General features: G+C 38.3%; 1 protein-coding gene across 4 annotated transcripts in view; it reads right to left on the bottom strand.

The window, feature by feature from the left end:
- The window catches only part of LOC107198170 (oncostatin-M-specific receptor subunit beta-like), a 37,185-nt gene that overhangs the window by 5,258 nt on the left and 13,313 nt on the right, over positions 1 to 18,614 (bottom strand). For all 4 annotated transcript variants that reach the window (XM_015614904.2, XM_015614899.2, XM_015614900.3 and 1 more), the window contains 11 exons: positions 11,907 to 12,066; positions 9,943 to 10,215; positions 9,218 to 9,344; positions 7,792 to 7,949; positions 5,686 to 5,822; positions 4,269 to 4,422; positions 3,674 to 3,750; positions 3,042 to 3,264; positions 2,277 to 2,459; positions 926 to 1,027; positions 314 to 493 (listed from right to left, as the gene is read on the bottom strand). In XM_015614904.2, coding sequence (XP_015470390.1) covers positions 314 to 493; positions 926 to 1,027; positions 2,277 to 2,459; positions 3,042 to 3,264; positions 3,674 to 3,750; positions 4,269 to 4,422; positions 5,686 to 5,822; positions 7,792 to 7,949; positions 9,218 to 9,344; positions 9,943 to 10,215; positions 11,907 to 12,066 — 1,774 coding nt within the window. The remainder of the gene's footprint in view (positions 1 to 313; positions 494 to 925; positions 1,028 to 2,276; positions 2,460 to 3,041; positions 3,265 to 3,673; positions 3,751 to 4,268; positions 4,423 to 5,685; positions 5,823 to 7,791; positions 7,950 to 9,217; positions 9,345 to 9,942; positions 10,216 to 11,906; positions 12,067 to 18,614) is intronic.

The raw sequence follows: 18,614 nt of genomic DNA, 5'->3' as shown, positions 1-18,614 counted from the left end.
GAGAACTCACATCACAAGAGACAGAACCCCTCCTAAAGTACCTTTTATAGTACCAAAGGAGTCTATTCTGGAGCTAAAAAAAGAATCATGGATAATAGGATGCAGGCTGTAAATCATTATACAGCCAGAAATCACTTCTGCCTACCAGCACCTCATGCACCGAGAGGAACCAAGAGCAATAGGTGTTGAAATCTATAGATGGCTTAATGAGCTAGTCAGACTGCCTAATGTGAACCTTCCAAGATGCTACAATACCAACAAGTCTTTCACCTGTATCAATGACACAATTTTCTGGGGCAAAGAGCTCAGTTACCTGAAAGAATGTGCTTTTTAGATCCTTTCAGATTGCAGTTCCCTTCTATAGGTGACACATAAACATGGTAGCCTCTTACAAAACCAGGCTCTGACTCATTTGTGAGATAAGAATCCCAAGACAGTGTTACTGAATTGTAACTTAGGTCAACTTTTCTCACAATAGGGTCAAGACGAGGAGCTGGAAGAAAGGAAATTGGAGTTAAACTTGCAATTATTCTTCAAGAGTATTTTCTCTTATCATTTGAAAAATTCACACTCCCATGTGGTGTTTATATTCATATCTTTCTCGTATTTAAAAGCTGAACAAAGCCAAAGTTCTCTACAAAAACTGACAGCTTCACAGAGCCTTCATGCATCTAGACATTACATGAAGAAATAACTGATAATAACAGCTTTGTTTAGCTCTCCTAATAAACATGGGCTCTGCCTGGTCACTGCACTACACAAATATCATCCATGTAGATGTTTATATAGAACTTTCAAATGCCTCACTGAAGATACAGAAAGGACACAAAAAAAAATTTCATCTAGCCGTAGGAGGAGGCAATTATTCTATTTGTGACAGATCAATTTAGCAAATGCACAAGCCCCAAATACGTTGCTAACTTACGTAGCTCCCTGAGATAACCAATCTTCTTTTCCAGTAAGGAGGCTCTATTAGCAACAGAGCCATAGATGCGGAATTTGTATCTCACCCCCGGAACAAAAGCAGCTAAAAAACATTTGAACAAAAATAGGTTATGGTCTGTTTTCCAGTGTTACTTTTATTTAATTGCTTCCTACAGAGGTCAATAACCTATTGGACACATTCTCTGAGTGCTATTGTGCTATTAAGCATCTGAAGGAAACAGAGGGCAAGCCAATTCTTGGTGTGCATTATGTGAATTAAACATATTTATTCTGTCCGAAAGAGCAAACTGGGAGAGGGTTTATGTATTTTTTTGCCATACGATATTCAAGGTGACTGAACAATAAACTCCAAATGCACCAAAAATAAAGACAATTTCATTTACATTTCTGGCACAGGCAAAAGCTGTGTTTTGGAATATTTGATACAGACATATATCCAGGTACCAGGATTCCTCGTCCTCACTGACATCCGCTCCCATTCACATTAAGCAAGTGAAAACTACTGAAGAATTTGACAATGCTCTTCCCATGTGTTACCACAGTCCCCTTCATTATGTGCAGGTTTCTGTATGTTTGTGTGAACTGAAGTGCAGTTCCATTATTGCAAATGTATGTGTGTTCAATCAAATTTTGTTCAAATGAATTTCATTCCAAAGTGAGCTCTCAGCTTGAGAGACTCTAGCAAAGCTAAATTCTTGCAGCTGTGGAAGTGTATCAGAGCAACTTTCACACAGCCAGAAAGGATTTAGGTCAAATGGCCATAGCCAGGGTAAAAAAAACCTGCAACTGATCCTAAGCAAGGACTGGTACTGAGACACCTCATTTGTGGCACACTGACAGCACCAAACCTCTCACTACACTGTGGGTTTAAATTGCCTGAGTCTGAACTTCTGATCCATGTTACAGATAGGATAGAGCTCCTTTCTACATCTCTCTTGCTAAATTATTTTAACTACTTCATTAACCCCACCATTCTCTTTCAAGATGCTGCTATAAGCCACTCAGAAGAGGTTTTGTCTAAAATACTGTATTGACTTTTCTAATATATTTTTACTATTATACAAATATATGTAACATATTTTTGACTATTCTAATATGTTTTCTAATATAGTATCCTGCCTTCCAGGGCATAATGGTGCTGGTACATTTGTGCTGTCTATTTAATTTGGTAGGAAAAACATGATGTCACCTGCCTTTGAAGAATTGCACCTGCACAGCACAGAATTCAATACTCAAAATCTTCATAAAATGATTTGTTTTCTAAATTCAATTAATGCCCACAGCTCAAAGGACTGCTGCACAGTCGGAATGAATAGGTTTTTGGCTTTCACCTGAGCTGATCACAGCACTGGAAGTGTTTGGTCCAAATCTCTTCCACAGCAAATCACAAGGCTGCAACCTGGGAAAGTTACACCAATCAATAATGTAACTGTCATATATACTTCTGGGCTCCCACGAGATAAAAATGCCATCATCTGTGCCATTAACCTGTCCTTCCTTAAGCTTTTTGGTGCCTAGGAATGAACAAAACAGAATCTCTTATTATTGTCCTGCATGACACTTTGGACTCATACATGAAGATCAGTACAGTTCCTACGCTAACCACTTGAAAACAACAATAAAAGTGTTGCATTCCTCCACTAAATTCCATATGGGGTCTTTCACATGCTGAAAGCTAACAGGTCAGAAACCATCCAGTAATTATTACTATATATTCACAAAAAAAAATCATCTGCAGAAACCTAGAGTCAGAGGGTCACATGAGGCTAACCACACTGGTACTGGCTGCACCATTAAGGCACCTACTGCAGGTCTGACACCCTAGTTTTAGGCTAAATGTATTTTGCTCTGTGAAGACATTATCATTATTATCATTATTATTAACATTATGATTATTATTATCATGAAGGCATTTCACCTCAATAAACATACAGCTGCCATCTTGTATTAGAAAATACAGTCATAATTTTCAGACAGCAGTGACATGAGTTAAGAGGTAAGGTCAATATATTGCCCAGGATAATAAATTATGACTTCATTCAGAACAGGTAGAAACAAAGCTCTAATAATGTAATTATAACTGAAAATACTCCTACTGTTATCTGTAGCTCTAGAGATGATCAATACTGAAGGAAGTGAAAAATTAACATTGTTCTTTGCCATGATACTGATTCTATAGGAATGGTTATCAATGAAAATCCTTGTGCTGTTGTAGACTGAAGAAAAGGAGATGCTTTCAGGCTTGGAGCCATCTTCTATTTTTTCCCAGGTTACTTCATAGGAAATAATTTTTCCATTTGCTTGAAAACTTGGTGTTTGCTGAGAAAAAAATTTATGGAGGAAGAGAATAACTTAGTAAATTTTCCTGAAAAAATATGAGAGGATCATTTAGAATTTTAAATAACTAACAGGATGTGTTATTTCTATAAGAATATAAACTCTTGTTTCCATACATTCATACATACACTGGTTGAAATGGAAATACAGAAGTCTTGGTAATGGTATCTGACTTGTTCTAATACTTAGAAAAACAGAATTGTATGTTTGAAATTCCAGGACAGCACACCATCATAGCTCCATGTGTTCTGAGATATTTTATATAAAATTTGTTTTAGATTTGTAAAAGACATTTTCATACTGAATTGCTATCAGCTGCACACAAATCATGGGAGAAATTTCCAACCCCTTTATGAAGGTCATTGTTTCTTTTTCCGTAGGGATGTCTCACCTTCCAGAACAAGGTCACATTTCGTCCCCCCAGAACTGGTGTAATTTCTCTCCATATGTCCAGTTTCCCTGATGGAGCTGCAATAAATGTAGCAAAACAAGAAAATGAGAATGCTCTGGGTGCTGAAAGGATAAGCAGTTTAACTGCTTCCTCCCATTTGAAGAAACCTCAATTACAACACCTCCTTTTCCCCATCACTCCCAGGTCTTGCCCAAATATTATCCTTTAACATAATTTTCTCTTTTTCTGAATTAAAGTCTGCTTAATCTCCCTAGAAAATCTTTGCAGTCACCAGACTCTTGTTCCCGCCTCTGCATTATTCCTCCAGGCCTCACAGGGTGCTGTAACTCAGTCTGTCCACCTTCCCAGACAGCTGGATTTCCCACTGCCTGCACTGGAGGGGATGTCCAAGACATTGCCTATAGGAGGTAGGCTGACAATTATTATCTTCTTGAAGTTTGCTTAGCATGTTTCTTTTATGCATGCAACAGACCTCTGCTTTAGCTACACAGTGGAAGAGTAACAACAAACAGCAAAAAGAGGTGGCGAGCACGGAGCATCCCTCAAACTTTGCTTCTCAATGGGTTGGACATACTTCCTTCCTTTGTTCTGGTGGTCAGGGGTTGGCTCCACTCACTCCACCTCCAGAAGTGCTTGGCTGCCCCGCAGCGCACTCTGGCCGTGTACTCAGTGTACGGCCGCAGCCCACGCACCGTGACACGCTTTGAGTCCACCTCAGAGCTGTTGTGCTGCAAAACACAAAGATACACCAGACACAGCTCAGAACAGTGTCCTCAGCAGGGTGTTCTTCTCTGAGAAAATAGCTCTTCCTCTAGAAACTCCAAAAGAGCTAGTTAGGCTTCACTTGGGAAAGACAGTCATGGAACAACAATCAAAAAAAGCAAATAATGCACAAGATCAAAACAGTGGGAGATCCAAAAAGAGGGCTGGAAGCCACCTCTGTGTAACTGAGTCACTCAGAACCCTCCACATGAGTACTTTTTACATCCAGAAGGCAATTTACTGAGATCTTGCCCTCATAAAGTCTTGGGCTATTACCTCATATAAAAGGAGGATGTTCCAGATCTATGTAGAGCAATCTGCAGCTAGCTTTTTCTTCCATTTTTTCCCCCAGCCTTTACCCCACTCTCTCCTACGAGACAGAATGAGTTCTAGTAAGAGTCAAAAAGTCAGCATGCTTTTAAGCCTCTCCTCAGAACTGTCTCCTGCAATGGCCAGCTGCAGTGGTCACTTGATCTGACAGCCCTTAAGCTACAATCAGGACAGAACACAGTTTGACTGTGATCTTCACTGTGCCTTTTTAATGTGCTAAAGGCAAGCTGCCTTCTAAGAAAAGAGCTACAGGGAAGTAGCATGGGAAAAGGAGATGGGCAAAGAGTCCGTCAGCCTCACTGTTTGTGGAAGAGGTGAACAAATTAAGGAATCGACTCAAATTATCTTCATGGAGATTGAAGAGGAAGGGAAGAAAAAGTGTTCTGGGATTCCATCACTAGAAACCAGACTCACTGCCGTCAACTACAGTCAATAGCACACAGAAAGAGCTTGGACTGATACAAAAGAAATCTTCAACACTGCTCTGTTGTGGGTGAAATAGCATGAGCAACAAAAACAAATCAAGATTACCAGTAGCTAATATATATATATGTATTTATAATACAGCTTTACAATTATTAAACCCTTCAGTATTTTCACTAACTTCAACAAATCTCAGAATCCATCCAACAGAGCACTGAGCTACAGTCAGACCAGTTAACACCATGTACTTGTGGCAGAGTACAGACAGTGTTTGAAGTGTGAATTAGAGACAACTGTGGCTGCCCATATGGATCCCATAATCAGTGTAGAGCCTGGGAAGCAAACAAATCCAGAAAACAAGCACATCAACATGCTCACAAGATTTACAGTGCATTTGTATTGCTAGGGAATTATTTTTTTAATAACATCAGAAAGATCCTCACTATATTTTTGTTTAGGAAATTCAGGTTTCATACCAGTTCTACTTTGCCATCAGGTTGGAGCACTTCAGTCTGACAAAAGAGGTCAATTTCATAGTTTTCATAATTCCAGTGTAATGTAATTTCTGTATCTGTGCAATCTTCCCAAACCTGGAAAGGTGCAGTGGGATAAACTGGCAATAGAAAAACTGAGTTAGCTCTTGTAAAACATAAAATATATGCAATAGTATGTTAATATTAATATTTTAGCTGAGTAGTAAGATTTCTCCTAATCTAGAAGAAACATGAATTATAGAACTTCATTTCAGAATGTGAATGTGAATGTAAGTAAATATTTAAAGGTTAAAAAACATTCCTTGTGCTGACTTAGAAATGTTTTAAAACATCATGGACAAAAGAAAGAAACACATTTATTGCAAACCATTAAAATTCTCTAATTCAGTGCTTGGCAGAAATCCCTGATGTAACATGGTAAAATTTGACACATTTCTACAGCCCAGAATTGGCTTCTTTGACAGAAGTTTTATTCATATTCTAACACTGACTCCTGTCAGTAGGTATCCTCTGGTAAACAGTGCCAGTTCTACTTCTTCCAGAAAATTTCTGAGATCCTTTACTGCTGTATAAGAGTATTCAGTGAAGTGAAGTAAATCTCAAACTCTCCCACATTATCTGTATAATAATGAGGAATGCAATGCAATGTGAGGGCATGGCAATGCAAGTGACTGCTATGCTTACCCCTTGGCCATTTATCCTAAAGCTTCATCAATTACATTGCTGAATTACACTACTCCATGAAATACAATTTGAGGACTTTCACACTCAAAAGATTTTGTATTTTATATAGAAGGTCCAAATTACCACATGCATTGGAAACAATGGATTTACATTTTCTTTTACTTACTGTCATCCTTTAAGTAAGGAAAGTTCTAATGTAAATATTTGCAGGATCAGAGAAAACATGGAGGATTTCACAGGAATCACTATTTAAAAGCTTAACTCATCACACATATTATACATAATTTCTTTAACTTGCAACTATCATTAGGACTGGAAAATAATATTGTAGTAAAATTTTAATGTACTTATCACACTGAATGTAAACTATTCTATCCTGACTTCCCATGAAAACTGAGTTTATGACATTGTGTTGTCTCCCTACAACCTGTCAGTTTACTCCTCCACTTTCCTGACCTGTTCCTTCCACTTCCAAACAATCAGATAATCAAATTTTAGAATTCTTATGCCTCAGACATTTAGCATAAGTTCCTTCATATAAAAAAGCGTGGCTAGCAAAACTGTCAGCAATGCCTCTGAGGAAGGAAGCATTGCCAGGATGCAGCAGTTACACCATCAGCCTCACAGGTCATTGTCTTGCCAGTTTCCAAGCTGCACAAAGCACATGTTGTCTCCTGGTTCTTCAAACAGGTCAGGCAGTCACAGAACCTGGGGAACACTGAAGAAGACTCAAGGAGAACTGGAAATTCTGCTGGAGAATGAAGAAATATCCACCTGTTTTGAGGCAGGAGTAGGAAGGAATTTATGGGACCTGGAGCCTACTGGGTCATTCCTTCATAAAGGACACAACTACTAGGGAATAAGGAACAACAGCCATTAGATATTCCTCAGAGAATAACCTGGCTTTTGTCACTGATGAACTACTCTTCCTCCCTTACAAAAGCACAGTGGAAGTTATTGTCCCATATTAGGACCAAGAACAGGTTAGCACCATCACTTCTTTCCCAGCAATAGCTCTTACATGTGTACCACATCTCATATCATACCAATTTCCAAGTAACCTACACAGATATTTTGCTTAAACTCCCCATTTTATATCCTTGCATCATTTTGCTTTCTCTTCCACTAACCAGCTTCAGCAAAGCGGCAGATTTTGAACCATTAAGGGCTCATTCCAATAACCAAATCTGACCCTTGGAGTATAAAGCTGTTTTCTACTGTTAATACAACTTTACAAAACTGAAACTGAAGAGAGAGCAGATAACTATAGCACAGGGACAGATAAGTAATTAAACCATGAAGATAAAAATCAAGGACTTCCACACTTCAAACCAAGACACAGTAATATCAAGCTCAGAAGGAGCAACAAAAAGCCCTAAACAAAGACACAGAAAAAAGCCTTACTTCTGTGATTTACATCAAAAACATCTGCAGCAGTTTTCTTTCCCAGTGGGTTTTCCACAGTCACTGTGACATTCCAGATCCACTGCTGGCCTATATCCCAAGAGCAGGAGCACTGCTTAGAACAACTTGCTTTGCACAGAGGTGTTTTCTGGGATGACCTATCAAAGAAAGGGAGAGGTAGAAAGCAGGGAAAAGAGAGAGAAAGATGTTTTCCATAATATACAGTCAACATAGGTCTTGGAAGTTTCTGATGTCCAATTAGAATACAGCATCATAAAAAATACGGCTGAGGGACCTTATGTAAGAAGTCACCCACTTCTTTCCCTTAGCTTGAAATATGATGAGTAGAAATACTTTTAAAATAGAGTTTCCTTTGAAATATCCAGGTTTGTCTTTTTAAGATACAGCTACATTGCTTTTAGAAATTTCCTTACTGATTGTCTAAATCAAGGACTTATTTGCCAGGACTTAAATAATTTACATGTTTACCATTACGCTTTTAAATGAAGTTGTAATTTCAACTGCATCTTGAAGTGTATCTTCTAACCTTCCATTTTTAAATCACCATTACAGTATCTTTAAGTGAGTGATGTGGAGACCAGGAAGGTATGTGCAGTGCTGGCCTGTTTTCTGCTGAGATCTTTTGATGAAGGTTTGCTGTGATTATGAGGTTTCTGTCCTGGTTTATGAGTTTCCCTTTCTCTGCAGGCCTTGCTGTAAAGTCCCTCTCCTCATGTAAGGGCCATGTCTGATACACCACAGCTGTGTAGCCTTGACTTTAGCCTTGACTGCTAAAGAAAGAGCTATGAGAAAGTCTGCAGATTAATTTTATTTTTTTTTTAAATAAAGAAGCCAGCTGAAACTACAGAAATTATAGGCACAAGAAGGATATTTGAGATAGGACTGTCAGTAGCTCAAGGACTCAAGAAGGAAAACATCAGCATGTAAAGCTCTAAAATCCTAAAGAAAGACAACTAGGGAGGTTAATCAGACGGAGTGCTAACTTTGAGTCAGCATTAGTGTCAATGGATCATGAACACACTAATACCCAGCCTACCAGCTAATCAGATCCTACTTATCTATTGTGTGTGCTACCCAATAAGTACGTTGTACTTTTAGGTTATCTACATCCTGATGTCAGGGTGTCTTCAAACCTACTGAATGCTATCCAAATATATTAACTCAAAAGAGTGGTTAGAATAAGCTTTATCAGGCAGAACTTGATCTAAACATTTTTAAAGTGAGTCTGATTCAGAGCAGTTCTGCACTGCTCAAGCTCTGTTAAATAAGTGATCAGTGAAGTGGAAAAACACAAGCAGCTAATTGCATGAAGAGAAAGCATTTCCACAGATTCTAGAGGAAAGAAGGAAAGAAGGTGAGTGTTTGGTACAGCACAGATCAGAGTTAGAATAACAATAAGACTTACGTTTTAGACAAGGTGTATCGTGGTAAATTCTGTCCATAGAGATAGGTCTCTCCTTCTGTCCAAGTACATGTTACTCTTTTCATGTCTTGAGTGTGGCAGTAAAAATCTTTAGGTGTATCAGGTGGTTCTTGTCAGATAAAATAACCAAAAACCACGAAAATCATGGCAGTCAAGGCAAAGCTTATCAACCTTTTTAATACATTAACAAGCTAGAAATAATAAAGTATGAAGTCTGATTTACTATAGATGTTGTTACTGAAATTATGCTTATTCAATGACCACTGCAGAGATAGCCAGGATAATACCATGAGTCAATACAAATCAAACACGATTTTATCAAACAATGATATTCTAATATCATTTTTTATACTCATCCATTCATTTAGTCAACCTGTATTCTTTTCTATCTTTAAAAATTGCTGTTAGCCTTTGAAAAGGAGACTCTGCTGAGCTTTTACCACATGCATATAGACAATGAAGTTGAATTCCTAAATGTGTGGGTATATTTGTGAATCAACCACCTGTCATAGGGCCAATTAATTTAATGCTATTTTTTCCTGCTTTCCCTATATAAGTTCACAGATCTCAAGTTAGACAGATTTCGGCCAGACATGATGGGACCATGACAACTTACAATAAGCTTTTTTCCCCGGTCCATTTTTTCTACAGTCATTCTTGAGTTAATAACAAGAGGAAAATAAAACTGCAAAAATGTGTTTACTTACTACCCACAAAGAAAGCTGCCTGATACAACCGCTCATCTTCATCGTAACAGTAGACATGTATGTTCGACCCTTTGTCATGTGATAGATTTTCCACAGTGAGAAGTCTGACTTGACTGTTCGTGTACTTGAAAACATCAACAGCTGGGTATACAGAGAATTCCTTAATGGTTTGACCTTTCCCTCCTATGCAGCAAAGAGTGATATCAGAGCCTTCTGCTAAAAATTTTTCTTTTGGAAAGATTTGTGGCCCACTTCTATTTGAAGTGTCCAGGCCTGCAAATTAAAAAAAAAAAACCACAATATTTCAAAATCTTCAGTCAGACCACAAAATTAAGCATTTACACATGAAATGGCTAACATTACATTATCCATTCGTAGACTTTCATTCAGTATTCTTTCCAATATAGAGATTAATTTCATATGTAATAATACCTTTCTCTTAAAGTCTTAAACATGTAATGTAGTCCAACAAACTACCTAAGAGACTAAATCTGTTTTACTGCCTTTCACTCAGAGAAAACAAGTTTTCTGTCAAGAATTGCCTTTACAAAGAACATCACCTCCTGCTCCTATGTACAGGCTACTTATTGCTTATATCCAAAATGCCTGCTCTTGAAGACAAGATGTATCATGGCAAATTCTGTCCGTAGAGATAGGTCTCTCCTTCTGTCCAAGTACATGTTACTCTTTTCAGTCCTGAGTTTGGCAATAAAAATCTTTAGGTGTATCAGGTGGTTCTTGTCAGATGAAATAACCAAAACCCAACAAAATCATGGCAGTCAAGGCAAAACTTACTTGGAGCAGTGGTCTACAACAACATCACAGTCTGATGCTTGTGCAGAGCTCAGCTAAGAGGAGTCAACATTGACTCAATCAGAGCAGTAAGGGGATAATCAACTTGGAATGAGAGTCCCACAGCTTTCTATGTTGGACTGCTTTCTGGATGGAAAAGTTAGTAAAATTGAAGTGACTCACAGTTTTTTACACATATTGCACAGGTAAAATGTAGTCTCAAGAATCTGATCGAAAAACCTGGTGACATTTAGAGTTACTGTCTTTCAGAAAGCTCTAAATCAAGTCTGTAAAGTAGGATCAGTTTGTGACCAAGAAATAGTATTTTTGAGCTCTACCCATTCACAACTGAAAAAAATAAAACCTTCAAGACTGAGGATATTATGGGACAAAAAAGAGTCTTCCATCCTACTGTCCATAATATAAAAAGAGGGAGATGAGTGCCATAATCCAAGTATGAACACCAGTGACCCCTCTTCTACATACATTATGTCTCCAATATCTAAAAGCCCTTGCTGCTCCAAATGAGTGTTTCATTATAAAATCACTACAGTATATTTTCTAAAGTAGTTAGATATTTTGTTTAAACAAGATTCCCTGCGAGCCAAACTGCTCTAGTAAGACATGGTAATCAAAAAAAAAGATAAATTTTATGTCATTAATTACATTATTGATTCACTACCTGTTTATTGTTATATAATTCACAGGACATTCATTCCAAGTGAAATAAGGAGATGACTTGTTCCTTTTTCTCTGCTTCTGTAATACCAATTCAAACTATGAATTCCAGACAAAAGCAACAAATTCATCAGATTATGTAGCCCCTAGCTATGTATTTCCTCTCCTTTCCCTGAGTCTGGGCCAGGGATGTCCCTATCCAAGATCCCATGTCACTTCATCTACTACATTGTTTTAAAGTGTGAATAAAAAAAAAGTTCCAGAACTTTTGGTCTACTGGCTTAGGAAGATAGTCTGCAAATTAGAGCAATAGCTGAAGACCTGCTATTACCGCTGGTAAAATATAAGGAACTGGTTAGTGCTTAGAGAAAATGGATTCTTCATATGATGCCATCTCTCCAGAACTATCCTCCACAGTTACATTCACTGGCAAATTACAAACTAGCTTTATACTTGGAAAAAAATCCAATATTGCAAAGTCTTGTTTTACTTACCCGGGACAGTCTCCCACAAACTCCACTGGCTCCAGATTTTTGATGATTTTGCCTTGCTCCTAATTCTCACAGCATGTGACATACACTCCAAAGGTATGTCTGAATCCCATGACCAATGAAGAGGTTTTCCCAGTTTATCAAGTGTGACATTATGAAACTCCTAGAAAAAAAGGACCAGTAAGGCAAAGTATCAAAAACACATCAATGTGAAGGTTTGGAAATACAGTCAAAAGCAGTGAGAAAGATAAAAGGAGAAAATGCTTTTGAAAATTGATGTTTGAAACTCCACTAGCTACATGTGATCTTACAGTATCTAACTACTCAGCTAATCAGCTGCTCACAAATCTGTGCTAGCTGTGGTGGAGTGACTGATGTGTTAACATATTTGGGAGTGAGGTCCTGCTTCTCATGATATGGATTTGCTCTCAGAGACTTTCAGGATGTTCTTTGTGTCTGCTATTACATAAGCTTCTGCCTACAAATGCATCCTAGTGCTCTGGGTTACACATCCCTGTGGTGGACTCACTCTCCCTGGAGTGATTTAAAATATGTGCAGATTCAGCATTTAGAGATGTGGTTTAGTGTGGACTTTGTATTGCTGGGTTAATGGCTGGACTCAATGATCTTAAAGAATTTTTGAAACCTATGAGATTCTATCATTCTACATATTTTAGTACTTTAATAGCAACCATTCCAGATTCTCAGCATACAGATCAGTGCTGTTCATATGATTTTGTATCAAAGTCCTGGCTCACACTGACCAGTAGAGAACTTCTCTCCAGTACTTCTTTCCATCAGCAACACCTGCACTTTCATATTACCACAGCTCTGAGAAAAAATCTAACATTAGCTCAAAATTTAATTTCTCAGTTATAGCCCTGAGTGTGAGAAATGGCATTATAGAGGATTCTCAGGGCCTAACTGAAAGCTCACATAGTCTTGTACATCTGTATACAATCTCTGAGATAAGGTGTGCTGACTTAGCTAGACCATGGAATAGAGAAGACATTGTTGAGAAAAAGATTGAACTGGAAACAAGTTTCAAATGATGGCCTTGCAAACAGACCAGATATTTTAGAGTACAAGAACTGTGAAAGATGCATTCTAGCAAGACTACATGGGGTAAAATACCAGGAGATTGGTGTTAGAAGTGTTAGCAGCACTGTGCAGCAAACGCTAATAGGCTGAAAAACTGGTTGGCTTCTGATGAGATGGCATTGAATGTAACATCTTAAATGTCTCACCCTTCTATGAGACTGATAATGGAATAAAACCTTTTAAAGTTCCTCTCAGCTGCCCCATCTCTATAGAACTGGGTTCTTCCAACAAACGGTGCTTCCTTTTTGAGGAACAAGATTTCTGTTGAGCGGTTGGAAAGTACTTTTCGCAGAGTGCCACTGCAAGGAAGTGGGAATCACCCCAAGGATTTAAAATTCTCCTGTGAGGAAGGAGCAGTCAGGAGTGCTGTCTGTGCCACGGGTTTGACTCAGATGGAGACCTGCTGTATGACAACAGGTAAGCTTTGGGGAACGTGATCAGGCACAAGATGTCCAAACAGCCCAGAGACGTTTATCAGACCCTTAAGACTCTGATAAGATCTAATTCTTGTACCCAAGCACGAACTTAAAGACCTCTTAAGCTGGGTACAGAAAGGTTTTAGTGACACAGATCTTGAGTCTGCTTTTACTGTGTCTCTTTGGGATGCTGTTGGACTTAAGCTCGTGACATGACTATCCATTGAGATTTTACAGCTGCTAAGTTGCTCCCTGCATGTCCTATGCTTATTGACATATTTAGTCAGCAGTCTAGTTCAGCCACATCCTCAGTAGTTTTTATGCTTATGCTTGAGCTGCTTAAGAAATATAGGAAGTCCTTGACCTCTCACAGCTTAAAACTTGTACTGAAGTAGGCAGCAGCTGGGATGCTCCCCTCTTGAAGGGTGATTTACGAGACTATAGAAAAACAAGAACAGTCTCTAGTTGTGAGTAATGATCTGCTACAACCAGCAGACCCACCAGAGGCAAAAGAAAGATACCAGGCACCATGATTTGTGGCAGCTTTTGCTGCCAGCCACTATCCTGGGAATGGATATGGGGAGGGTGAAGAATTCCCCTTTGACCCTGGACCCGCTGACCCTGAAATAGAACCAGATCTTTATCCCCAGGCATGGTGACTGCCAGGAGCTGTGCTGTGATTGCTGCTGCTGCTGTGGGGGGTGCGGCCCCTGCCTGGTGCTGGCCAGCACAGCCGTAGCCTGTGCAGCATGCTGAAGCTATGGTACATCAAAATACCAACTGACACTATGTACTGACCGAAACTGTTAAAACTTACCTTCTAATTTCAGTAACCTGTATTTGTGATCTTTAACAGGATTGTTATTGGAAAGATTCAAAGGTGTTTGCGTGGATGAGGTGCTTTCCTACATATCGATAACACAGCAAGACTGCATGATTCACTGGGAGTAATTGGCTAGGTTGTGAATTCATTATTCTTTTGCTCACACTCAAAGCAAACTTTGAACTTTATCTTCAGTAGTTATTTCAGACTTAGCTATTATTAGTACACAAAACTTCACCGCCAACTTTACCATTTGTTTGTGTTTTACTTCACCGTTTTAACAATGTAACTTTATTGTGAATTTTTCAGGACAGCTGTTTAGTGATTAAAGGGTCATTATTTTTCCTTGCCATGTTTAAATTGAAATTAGACTTGAAATCAAAACACTTTAAGCATACTGATAAACCACAAATACAGTAAACAGTAGCTTACTTTTTAGAATAATTTGAACCCCTGACTTTGTAACTGTTTGTATGCCAGTGTCAGTCTTAGACATCCACTAAGCTCACCAAGTTGTTTGTGTAAACCTTATAGCACTATTATATAACTAAATTCTTATTGTTTCAGCCTTTACTATTTATAGACCATTACTTGTACTAGGTCAAACTCAAATTTATTGTACAGGCAATCTTAAAAAAAGCTGCAGCAGGAATTAACTCCACTTATTTACTTGCATGTGGTTTACCTTAAAGTTTAACTGTTGTATGACAAATTTTCAGTAACTTTTTTGAAATTATAGAGTTTAAATAAGTTAATTTCTGTTAAGATCAATTTCTGTTTAGTTTCAGTAATGTTAATTTTAAGGGTTTTTTGGGTATATTTTTGTTACATTTAAGTGAAGTGAAGTTTCAATGAAGTTAATTTTAGGTTCTGTTGATATATTCTTGTTTAAATTATAAAATACAAGATACAGCTACTTTTTTATAGAAATAAGAACAATCTGTTGTTTTATCTTTCGTAGGCAGCACTGAAGAATGAGTAACAATTTCATATTATGGCTGTTTTTAGTTGTAAGCTGTTTAATGCTTTTTTTGCTTTATTGCTACTTAGCTAAGGATAAATGACAAAGCCCGCTGTATTACAAACCTTCATATACTGCTGTATAGATACCTACAAGATATGTATTATTTTAAGAAACTTGTCTAGCTACTATTATGGAGAAGTGTTTAGAATATATTAGGGAAACTATTCCAGATAAGGCCTGGACCCTGGCCAAGTCCTAGCCTTAACTGGTTGGGAAGTATGCCAAAAACTCAGGTGTTTTCTGCAACAAAACTGTACTCAAGTAATTTTGACTTGCCGATTTTGGACCTATAATAGCTGGAACTTCTTTTAAAGTGAACTTGGAAATCTTACCTGGGAGTAGTTTTCCAAGCCCTGGCTCGAAAATGAAGCTTGTCAGTTACTGCAGACTCTGGGTGATGGTACAGTATTTAGGGATTTTATAATGCATTGCTTTAAATCACCATTTTATTTCTTATACACTGCTAATTGCACATATTATCTGATTTATTTTTGCTTGGTGTGAGTTTATTGTTTTGCCACATGTTGCTTTGCCATCTTAGAAATTGCATTGCTAGATTATTCAGGTGTTTGTTCTATTCACTTTCCAAGTCAAAAGCTGTTGCAAGCAAACTTGAGTTTCAGAGAAAAAGCCGTGTTGGGTGAAGTGCCTTTAGATGTTGTAACAATATTTACTGACAGTTCAGAGAAAATACACAGATCAGTAATAGTATGGCAAAACCAAACAAAACATGGAAATCAAACATTCAAACAGTAGAAAGTTCTCAAATCATTGAATTGGCAACTATAGTTAGAGCATTTTGGATTTTTCAGGAACCTTTCAATTTAATTACAGACTCTGCCTATGTTGCTAATAGGGTTAGAAGAACAGAAGGATCAGCTTTAAAAGATGTTAGTAATTATAGCCTCACATGTCTATAAAATTTTACAACAGAGAACTAACAAATATTTTGTTTCCCATATTAGGGCACATTCTTCATTTCTAAGATTTATGGCAGAAGGAAATGCAAGAGCAGTTAAACTGAAGATGGTTGTTTCAAACACTTTGACAAACATTTTTGAACAAGTAAAACTGAGTCATGCCTTTTTCCATCAAAATGCACAAGCACTTGTGTGAATGTTTCGCATCTCTAAAGGTCAAGAAAAAGACATTATTAGCACTTGCTCTGATTGTCAACTTGTAGAACCTCCTGTTTCTACAAGAGCTGTTAACCCATGAGGGCTGCAGAGCCTGCAACTATGGCAGAGAGATATCACCAGATACCCATCTTTTGGGAAGTTTAAAAATATTCATGTGTCACTAGACACTTTTTCAAGTGCAGTTTTTGCCTCTGTCCACACAGGAGAAAGAGCCAGTCATGCTTGTCAACATTTTCTGCAAGCTTTTGCTCATTAGGTATACCCCAAGGAAAAAAAAAAAACCAAAAGACAATGACCCTGCATACACATCTGAAAAATTTGCCACACTTTTAACAAATTGAGGTGTTCGTCACACTTTTGGAATTCCCTATTCTCCCACAAGTCAAGCAATTATTGAAAGGACACATCACACTCTAAAACACATTTTAGACCAACAAAAGGGGTAAATGGCTCAAGCCACGCCTCAGATGAGGTTGTGTAAAGCTTTATACATTTTTAATTTTTTAAATAGCTCATTTGCAAAACCTAATCCAACAATTTTTAGGCATTTTCCAAATAACACACAGGCAAAACTGAAAGAAAATCCTCCAGTTTTCATTAGAAACCCTGAGACAGGACAAATTGAAGGTCCATTTCATTTAATAACCTGGGACAAAGGGTTTTCTTGTGTTTCCACAGGTGCAGGACCTAAGTGGATTCCAGCTAAGAATATACGACAGCGCACTGACAATTCCATGAGCAGGGAAATGAGCACGCAGATGTGAGCCGCACAGAGAGACTACAGTTCATGCCTGACATCCTCTGCCCAACCTGCAAAAACTGTGAACCTTGGGTTTTATATCAAAACTGTAAAAATCGTTGGTATCATAGAGCTCTTTTGGCAAAAACTTGGTGTCCATTGTGTTAAAAAGAATTCCAAGATATCCAGATTTGCAAAACCGAGTGTAAACAGGACAATTTAGTGCCTTATAGTTGGCCAGTCCCTGAACAAATTTGGGGGAAAAAGACCCTGAAAGTACCAAAAGATTTGCTTGGAAATTGAAATACATGGAAAAGCCTTTTTCCAAGAGCAGCTGAACAAAAACATGGAGTTCGATCAAATGATGTATTGGTGCTTGTTAGTTTTGCTTGCTTCCTTTTGCAGTGCAGATTTGCCTGTAGATCAACCAAAAACAAATGTTTGGGTTGCTTTAGCCAAGTCAGCAGGCTCAGACACCATATGTTTTACCAATTCGGGCCCAGAAAAACCCTTTGCAACTTGTTTGGTTGGTGTGCCAGTGCCAGCCAGAGAGTGGCCAATACCTAACCCTGACAATTATTGGCGTGAAGTTGCCAACAAGACAAATCCTGTAACCTATTGGTATCACTGGGCCCCTGATCTCCTTAAAACACCCTTTGAACCTCAAGAATTGGAAATTCTTGGTTCTTTGACAGTGAAATTGTGTGCTGAGTTTCAGTATCAAGGAGATCCACAATTAAATGCTACTCTCCATCATCCTGTGTACAGTAACTCAAGTTTTTGGTGCGATTGTACCGCTCCTGTGTCCCCTAGGGGTAAGACTGTTGATCTTCATGAATTCCCATGGCAATTGCCAAAAGGATATTGGCTCATTTGTGCAGATAGAGCCAGGCAGGACATTCCCTCAAAAATTAAAGGTGGCCCATGTAGCATCAGACAGCTCACCGTGATAGCACCTAGTGTTAAAAAGGCCATCAAGAAAAAACATAGAGGAAAGAGGTTTGCCCATCATTATGAAGAAAACTATAACAGCAATAAACCCTGGAGCCCTGAGTTACATCAGGTTTGTTTTTACCTCAACTTGTCTCAGCTGTAGCATTAAAACAATTAGACCAGTTGGGGTGTTGGTTGAGCAAAGAAACCAATGCCACTTCCTGTAATTAGTGATATGATGACAGCTGTTAATGCTGTTAGACATGCAACCTCACAGAACAGAGCCGCCATTGATTTTCTCTTACTGGCACATGGGCATGGTTGTGAAGAATTTAAAGGGTTGTGTTGTATGAATTTGTCTGACCATTCAGAATCCATCCACAAACAGCTTAAAAAACGGAAAGATTTGGCAAATCAAATTAAAATGGATGATGGATCATGGTTAGATGATTTGTTTGAAGGATGGAACTTTAAACCTTGGTGTTGAGGGTTAGGTGTCCTTTTTTTTTTTGTTTTGTCCTTCTGGCCTGCCCGGG

Source organism: Parus major, chromosome Z, assembly GCF_001522545.3.
Source record: "Parus major isolate Abel chromosome Z, Parus_major1.1, whole genome shotgun sequence".
Classification (NCBI taxonomy): domain Eukaryota; kingdom Metazoa; phylum Chordata; class Aves; order Passeriformes; family Paridae; genus Parus; species Parus major.
This window is presented reverse-complemented; position numbering and strand designations above follow the sequence as displayed.